The 9,150-nt window shown below is 29.1% G+C and overlaps 1 protein-coding gene across 1 annotated transcript; it reads left to right on the plus strand.

The window, feature by feature from the left end:
* The first annotated feature begins 2,185 nt into the window (after positions 1 to 2,185).
* Positions 2,186 to 5,928, plus strand: LOC145012509 (serine/threonine-protein kinase PBL35-like). The gene is made up of 6 exons (XM_078971308.1): positions 2,186 to 2,674; positions 3,350 to 3,684; positions 4,353 to 4,488; positions 4,634 to 4,767; positions 4,974 to 5,097; positions 5,380 to 5,928. The coding sequence occupies exons 1-6, from the start codon at positions 2,545 to 2,547 to the stop codon at positions 5,805 to 5,807; spliced, it is 1,287 nt and encodes a 428-aa protein (XP_078827434.1). The 5' UTR covers positions 2,186 to 2,544; the 3' UTR covers positions 5,808 to 5,928.
* Positions 5,929 to 9,150: the final 3,222 nt, after the last annotated feature.

Below are 9,150 nucleotides of genomic sequence, written 5' to 3' on the forward strand. Positions count from 1 at the left end.
CTCAAGTCTCAATCACAAAGTTGAGCACCCTTTCACATTTTCCCTTCAAGCTTTCATTTAAAACGTTTATAGTATCTTTTACAAATAGTTAATGAAATATCTAAAAGTATAGAACATTTATATATATTGATTATTTTAACAAAATCTACATCTTGACATCATCTTTTTGAGAATAAATTTTAAGAATAAATTTAATAATATAACATATAGTTAGGATTATAATAACATTTCATTACATGCCTTTTTCTGGAATAAAAAAGCCTCAAACTTTACGATGTTATTTTCAAGAAGAGCATCTAGCAGCTAATAATGAATAATCACCAAATTTGTTCGTTAAAATTCTTTATTGAAGTAATATATTTTTTTATCAAATATCTTCTTTATAATATTTTATATTTGTCTAATGCAGGATTGAATTTCAAGTAAAATAAAAAGAAAAGCAATTGAATTCAAAGTTAGACTAACGTGAGGCAATTGAAAACTAAACAAAACTAAAACTAAAGTAACGTGTAACAACTGAAAATTAAAATTCAAACAATAGAAAATGGTAATAATTAAGAGTTTAGAAATTAAGCTTTATAAAAATAATGAACATTTAAAAAGAATCACGTATTTTCGTAGATTGTTTTTCTTAAACAATATTCTTATGGAAGAATCATCTCCTATAAGAAAAAATACGAATAAATCGGATTCTTGATTTTTATTGTGAAATTCAGGTTGAAAGAATATCAATTTTAAGATAAATTAATTGCATCTTTTGTTTCAAATTTACCCTTTATGCATACAAACATGTCTATTTAATTTTGACAAGGGTTATTAGTCTGCCTATATAATTACCCATTTTCATACACCCAATTTAGTAATTTAGAGAGGGAAAGGAATTTAAAAATGTACCCTTTATTGATACATAAATTTGCGACAATGATTAGGAGCATGACAAGGGTAAATTAGTCGTCCCTTGAATCACCCAAAACCTATCCCATTTCACATCCCACTTTTAGTAATACTATTGAGAGGGGACATAAATTTACAAATATACCCCTTTTAAAACTATGACAATAACAAATAAATTATGATTATGTTAACCATGTATATAATCTAATCTAATAAATAAAGAATTTTTTTGACACACGTAACATTTTCGTTCAATTTGTCAAATGTTATTTTGTAGCCTTTTCGAATTTTTTTTTTTCATATATCATTTTATGAGTTTCTATTTTAATAAATTATGCATAATACTTTAATGTAATAATTACAATAAATATAGTAATAAATAAATATCAATTTCATTAATGGAATTACCTTTTTATTTTAAAATAACCAAATTAAAACTCATTAGTTTATTTTGTTTATTTATTTAAATTTAAAAGATAAAAAAATCAATATTAATAATTTAGTATTTTTCTTATTTTCTTATAAATCCAAAATTCTTAAATATTTAGACTTTTATATATATATATTTTTTAATTAACCCATATAATACATAGATCTTACATCTATTTTACATAGTATATGCTATTTTATTCTTAGACTTAGAGCGATATAATCAGTTTAAAAGTTACTAAACGAATAATCTTTTATCAAAACAATGAAAAGTAAAATGACTAATATACAATTTATACTCTGATCAACTTTCCTTAATTTTATCATATATATGCTGATGGTTTATTCATTCAACCATCGTTATGTGTATAATTTACATATTATATGATAATTATTCTTAGAGCAATAGAATCATTTTAAAAGTTACTAAAAGAATAACTTTTTACAGAAATAATGAAGAACTGAAATTACCAATATATCCTTTATACTGGGATCCACTTTTCTTTTACCATAATCTATGTTAGATGACTTATGCATCGATTTTGGGTATATTTTTGTTTTCTTTGTGATTAATACAAATATTTTCATAATGATGAAGAATTTTAAAAAAGGGTAATTAGGATTCCTTTAAAATCACCCCAAAAATTGTCCCAATTCACAGCCTCCACTTTTGGTAATTAGTAAAGCATCCCCACAGAAAAAGGTGGTGGGCAAAAAAGTTGTTTTTGTACACAATGTTGATGGTGGTGATGATGGTCATGATTGATGCTTCTCTACAACAATCTTTTACTCAACCAACACTAACAACAAATAAAGAATCTCTCTCTCTCTCTCTCTCTCTCTCTCTCTCTCTCTCTCTCTCTCTCTCTCTCTCTCTCTCTCTCATAGTAGGTTAAAAAGAATTTCTCCTCAACCCCATTTTGTTAATTTCATTCAAGATTTCTTGAATGAAAAACACCCACATGAAGAAACACGAAAAAACACCAATTTAGTGACAGAAAAATCTCTCTTTTTGTTCATATCATTTCAAGATTTCTTGAATGGTAAACACTAAAACACCCACTTGAAAATATTCTTGTTTTTGTTCATATGATCTCAAGATTTCTTGAACTATTAACACCAACTTGGAAAAAATCCTTCTTTTTGTTCATATGATCTCAAGATTTCTTGAATCATGAACACCCACATGAAAGAAGATTAAAAATAACAAATTTAGTAGGTATGGAGAAAAAGTGCGGTTGTTGGTCTGTTTTAAGGCGTAGTGTTAGCTCTGGTTCTTGTAAGCCCTCTGTTGAAACAAGAAGAAACTCTGCGACCTCTTTCCCAAGAACCAGTCTTGTTTATGATGCAGGTATTATATCATTCTTTTTATTTCAATTTTTTTTTCTCAACTTTTAGTATTTTATTATGAATATAATCTTGTTTTGTGATATATATATTTGTTTGTCTTTGCTATGTCTTGTTTGTTTGTAACTCTTATCCGAGAAACTGTTGGTTTTGTAGTTTAGTTAAAGTAAATGACTAAAATACCCATGAGAGAATCTACATTTTAATGTATGGCGATTCAAATCAGTGGCATCTCTTGTTGTTGTTTGATTCAAGACAACGAACAAAAATAATTAATTTTAATTTAGAAAATGGTAAATTAAAAAGATCGATATATGTTTTAAAAGACATTTATATAGAAATGTTTAAGTGAAATTCCTCGTAATTTTTATGATTCATAAGCCCGTTTTCGTTTGTTTTAATGATATATTAATTTGATCTAAGGATTTTATCGGCAAGAAAAAATAAAAGTTTCTAATTGGGTTGTGTCTATCGGGTGAAAAACAAAAAGACTACCGGAAATAATATTTATGTTATTTTTTAAATTGAAAAATAATATTTTTCTAATTTATTGATTTTAAACAATTGGTTACCTAAAGATTAAAATGACAAAATATTGTTTAGTAACTTTATTTATATCATTAGCATTGTTTACTTTAAAGTTTAACATGACAAAATATTGTATGATATGATATTTCAGCAACAGAAACCCGATACTTAAATGCTAGCAATAGGGAGATGTGTGCTCCTAACGAACCTCAAAACTCTTCGGATTTGAACCCAGACATGCTCCAGTCAGACTTGACTCAATCAGATAAAAAGCCGTGTCAACTTCTTCAGTTCAGTTTTCATGAATTGAAGTCAGCAACTGGAAATTTCAGACCGGATAGCATACTGGGTGAAGGTGGATTCGGGTTTGTTTTTAAAGGCTGGATTGAAGAAAATGGAACCGCTCCGGCTAAACCCGGGTCGGGTATAACGGTCGCAGTCAAGAGTTTGAAACCGGATGGCCTTCAAGGCCATAGAGAATGGGTGGTTAGTATTTTGTTTTATTTTAAAGGGTACAACTCATTAATGCATGATATCAATTTAAAACCTAGAATCAACAAATCTTGGGAAATGTACAAGTTTTATTGCAAGATGTATAAAGAGTAAATTACACGAATGGTCCCTATAGTTTGGGGTAATTTACACGCTTGGTCCCTAACTTATTTTTTTAACTCAGAAGGTCGCTATTGTTTGTTATTGTTATGCGTTTGGTTTCTACTGTTTGTTTTTGTTATGTGTTTGCTCATTGTCTTACTTAAAAAGACTATCATTTAATAGAGAAAATTGGAAGATTAGATAAGGTAATATGAGGGGTGGGATTGGGGTGTGTTTATTTAAATAAATTAAAAAATCAATGACAAAATAGTCTTTTTAAATAAGATAGAGATCAAAGCGTGTAACAAAAAAAAAAAAATTAATAGGACCAAACTTGGGTAGAACCTATTAATGCATGGCTTTTGCTTGGTACTAAATGCATTGATGAGTTATACCGTACACGACATTTCTATATGTACAATGCCTCTGATACCCTGGACATTATGAAAAACTATCGGATGTTTTTAATTGATGCATGGATCATTAGTACAACTCAAACATGCATTGATGGGTTGTACCATGCAACACAACTAATGCATCTTTGTTTGTTGTTTGTGCAGGCTGAGGTGGATTTTCTTGGACAACTTCATCATCCAAACCTTGTTAAGCTCATTGGATATTGCATTGAAGACGATCAACGGCTACTTGTTTACGAATTCATGACACGTGGAAGCCTTGAAAACCATCTTTTTAGAAGTAAGTTTCTCCGACATTAAAATAACCAAGACTTCTTGATTTTCGAGTAGCACATTAATGTTTTTAATTGTCATGAAACTTATATGTTTGTTGTTAAAAGTCAAAATAAACTTTATTAATGGTAACATGGTTAAATTTCTTGAAGGAACCATACCCTTACCATGGTCTAACCGGATCAAAATAGCGACGGGTGCCGCTAAAGGGCTAGCTTTTCTCCATGGTGGAACAGAACCTATTATTTATAGGGATTTCAAGACCTCAAATATCTTACTCGATACAGTAAGCGCATTTTTTTAATTTTAGTCTTTTTAAATGGACTTTGATTTATTAAAAACAGTGTTATAGTTTCGGTTCCAATTCTAGACACCTAACAGGTTTTGTGAATCTCATTTAGATCTTACATCATGCTTCCGGGGTAGTATTATATAGATTATTAGCTTATCGGTCTGTTGTAAGAATAACCTTTTTGTTTTTTTGTTCATTAGGAATATAACTCGAAGCTTTCGGATTTCGGGCTAGCAAAAGCAGGACCACAAGGTGACAAAACTCATGTCTCTACTAGGGTTGTCGGAACTTATGGCTATGCCGCTCCGGAGTACGTGATGACAGGTACAACTAATCATGAATGTTATACAAGTTTTAAAGTGACAAAGCTTTGTCGTGTTTTGTATATAATTTGATGGTCACTATAGTTAAGTAGTTGTAGAATTTACATATCAATGTGAAATCTAAGTATACTACCTTTCATTTTAATTGTATCCAAGTTTCTAGTAGGTTATAACTTAGTTTTTAGTTACTAAGTTTATTTAAATTGATAATTGATTCGAATTTTGACAGTTGTCACACAACAATTATCAGTATGGAACTGATAAGGGTTTTGTTTGAATTCAGGACACTTGACATCTAAAAGCGACGTTTACAGTTTTGGAGTTGTACTTCTAGAAATTTTGACAGGACGAAGATCAATGGACAAGAAACGCCCTAGTGGAGAGCAAAATCTTGTTATGTGGGCACGTCCATACCTAGCTGACAAGCGAAAAGTCTATCAATTAGTTGATCCTCGATTAGAGCTAAATTATTCGGTTAAAGGGGTCCAAAAGGTGTCTCAAATAGCGTACAACTGTCTGAGCCGGGATTCAAAGGCCCGACCCACTATGGATGAAGTCGTTAAGACCCTAACTCCATTGCAGGACTTGAACGACTTCGCCATTCTATCTTATCATTCTCGTATGTCTCAACAAGGTAGGCGTAAAAAGAAAATACCCGAAGGGACTCAAAATGTTTCTCGTACGGGTTCAGGCAAGCAACAATGTAAATAGAAGTTGTATGTTTTCGTTATGTTGTGGCCAAATTTGTTCGGATTTTAAGACGCATATGATGTAACTTTTGGGGTGTCAAATATTTGACAAAGCTAATGTTGGATTGATGACTTGTATATTACATTTTGAGGTTTGTACATTCTTTATATTATAGCCTAATTACTATGAGCACAACTCTTTAAACCATTAAGTAGATATATATATGCATCGACATAGACACATTGGCAATTTGGCATGACTTAAAAGAAAACCATTGGCCCATTGAACCAAAAAGGGGTTTTATAATTTATGGTAATTTATGTAATAAATATTATTAAGTAAGAGCATTTTTAATGTTTAATTTTTAAAAAAGTTATTTTTTATATAAAAAGCATTCTGAATTTTTCTATATCATCGGAGAATAGGATTTTTTTAAAAAGGTTATTTCAAATATTTATTAGGGAAAATGACACTTGAGGATAACTAATTGTTACGTTTGATTTCATTTGGTTCCTTTCCTTTTTTGTACTCAATATATCATCAAATTTATTGATTGTGTTCACCAAAACTCTTTTGACCGGTTTTTGACCTATGATAGTTGGTCAAAGGGTTATGGTGAACACAAACAACAAGTTCGATGGTATATTGAGTACAAAAAAGGAAAGTGACCAAATGAGAACAAATGCAACAGTTGGTTACCCTCGTGAGTCATTTTCCCCGAAAAATTAAATGAAATTAAAATTACAAAATTATCAAAGACTGTAACTTTCTTTGGTCATAATGTATATGAAGAACGTTTCGGAGGGATAACTTCGTTAAAACATGGTATATGCTATACATACTGTGGTTAGCTGTCAACACCTCTCTGCAAAAGGATATGACTGTGTATGAGAGGTATATTTGTCAACATAAACGCTTACCTCAAGGTATATTATGGTGACGTGTCTGCAAAAGCTAAATGATATTGTATATATTGATGTTGTATCTTATCCAATGAATTCGGTCTTAAAGCTATGTAAACTCAAAACTCATAGCACTTGTGATTCCACTCGTTTGTAGACTTGTCTAGAATCTATGATACGATAATCATTTAACTGGAAATGTAAATATAGTTATGAAATGCACCTGCTTAGTCAAGATTCTCCTAATAAATATTCAAGTGCATTATAGAGTTGTACATGTATGAATAATGTTCTTTCTGTTGGTTAGGTTTTGAAGAGAAGCAAGAATGAATCTCATAAAGTCATTAATATCAGCAGGATATGATGTGAGATTTGCTGTAATTGAGTAAGGGGAAAATGAATCAGGAGGGTAACCAACTATTGCATTTGTTCTCATTTGGCCCCCTTTTTTTTACTCAATATATCATCGAACTTGTTGTTTGTGTTCACTATAACCCTTTGACCGGCTATCATAGGTTAAAACGGTTATGATGAACACAAAAAACAAGTTCAATGGTATATTTAGTACAAAAATAGAAAATGGACTAAATGAGAACAAACGAAACAGTTAGTTACCATCAAGAGTCATTTTCTCTATTTATTATTTATGGATTTGATCCCTAAATTAATTAATAGTATATATTTCAATACCTTAATAATATTTAAATATTATATTTTCTATTAGTTAATCAACTGATTTAATAATAAAATAAAATAAATATACTTTATAAAAAAGTTTATATAATTTAAAAGTAGTTGTTAAAAAGATCAAATATATATATATATATATATATATATATATATATATATATATATATATATATATATATATATATATATATATATATATATATAGATGTAAGTTCAATTGAGAAAAAAATAAAAGGTTGAGAATGGGGGAATCATTCTCAGGCAATCATTTTATATATGTAAAACACATTTAGATTAAGTCATTAGAGACACGCTATTTTTTCTGAATCGTTCATTCGTTCTTCATCAACAACATCTGTTATTCATTCATCTGGATCGTTCCTCTGTTCTTCATCAACATCATATTTTCTCCATCAACATCATCTGTTCTTCATCAACGTCATCTGTTTTTCATAAAAAAAAACATCAATGTCACCTGTTCATCATCAAAAAACATCGACACTTCTTAAAACATCAATTCTTCATCAAATATCGTCGTTATTTCATCAAAATGTTGTGATTCATCATCAAAAACATTTATTCGTACTATTAAGTGTAAGTCGTGATTCAATCTTGTCCAGTTTCATTGATGTCAAGAAAAATCGATAAACATAATCCATATTTATCGATGTCACATCATTTTGCGATCACCACTCATCGAAACTTCATCAATCGAACCTTCACCAATATCAAAAAACAGATAGCAATCGAAAGTGCATCAAGATAACCATATATTTGAAGATTTTTTTTTAAATCGATTTTCAGGCTTGAAAAACGAAGTTTTTCATAAAAAAATTCACAATTTTTGATCTAAACCTACTGATTATTGATCAATTTTGATAGGATTTGATTTGTGTTGTAATTATTGGCTTCAATTGTTAATTTTTTTACCATAATTATATAAGTTAATTTATTTGCACGCCAACTGTTCGATAAAATGTATAAACTAAATATATCACATAATATTCACAAGTGAATATGTTTTTACACGAGAATCAATGTATGTCTTTTAAAAATACAGAGTAATTATGTAATTCATATGTGAATAACATATAAAAATTATTTTCACATGCAAATACATGTAATATTCACAAATGAATACATGTAATATTCATAAATGATAATGTATTTTTTTCGAAAAAAAAAACATTGTTTTGAGGTCCTAAGCAAATTTGTAATTCATATGTGAATAACATATAAAAATTATATCTGCGTGTGAACATATGTAATATTCACAAATGAATATACATGTAATAATCAAATGTAAATATATATGTATTATTCACAAATGAATAAATATGTCAATAAAATCGAGGACTACAAAATATATAAAGTTAAAGATAAAATAAAGTATTTGATAAGAATATATATTTATTCACATACAACAAATCTTTTTAGGTTAATAAAGTAATTATATAAGCATATATATATTTTTATTAATGTTATATTCATTTGTGAATAAATGATAACTTTTTTTCGGAAAATTATAAAAATAGAAAAATGTCATTTTGAGACCCTAAACAGTCCCGAATGGCCGAAAAACACCGTACGTCACGGCGAAGCTGTGAGTTTTGTAAATCGCACCATTTTAAATCAAATATGCGAATTTCGTCCAATTCCGAGACTAAACTTCATTGCGGCAAACTATTTTGATGATGTCACTAAATTTTCATTTCTACTAGTGATGACATCATCATGACATGCTATGTATTCATATATGAATAAAGTTTAGA

Source organism: Lactuca saligna, chromosome 8 (genome assembly GCF_052625555.1).
Source record: "Lactuca saligna cultivar CGN05327 chromosome 8, ASM5262555v1, whole genome shotgun sequence".
NCBI classification, from domain to species: Eukaryota; Viridiplantae; Streptophyta; class Magnoliopsida; order Asterales; family Asteraceae; genus Lactuca; species Lactuca saligna.

Coding starts and splice junctions, on each gene's coding strand:
- LOC145012509 (XM_078971308.1), top strand. CDS start 2,545: ATGGAGAAAAAGTGCGGTTGTTGGTCTGTTTTAAGGCGTAGTGTTAGC. Junction 3,685..4,352: donor AAGGCCATAGAGAATGGGTG/GTTAGTATTTTG, acceptor TTGTTTGTGCAG/GCTGAGGTGGATTTTCTTGG. Junction 5,098..5,379: donor TCCGGAGTACGTGATGACAG/GTACAACTAATC, acceptor GTTTGAATTCAG/GACACTTGACATCTAAAAGC.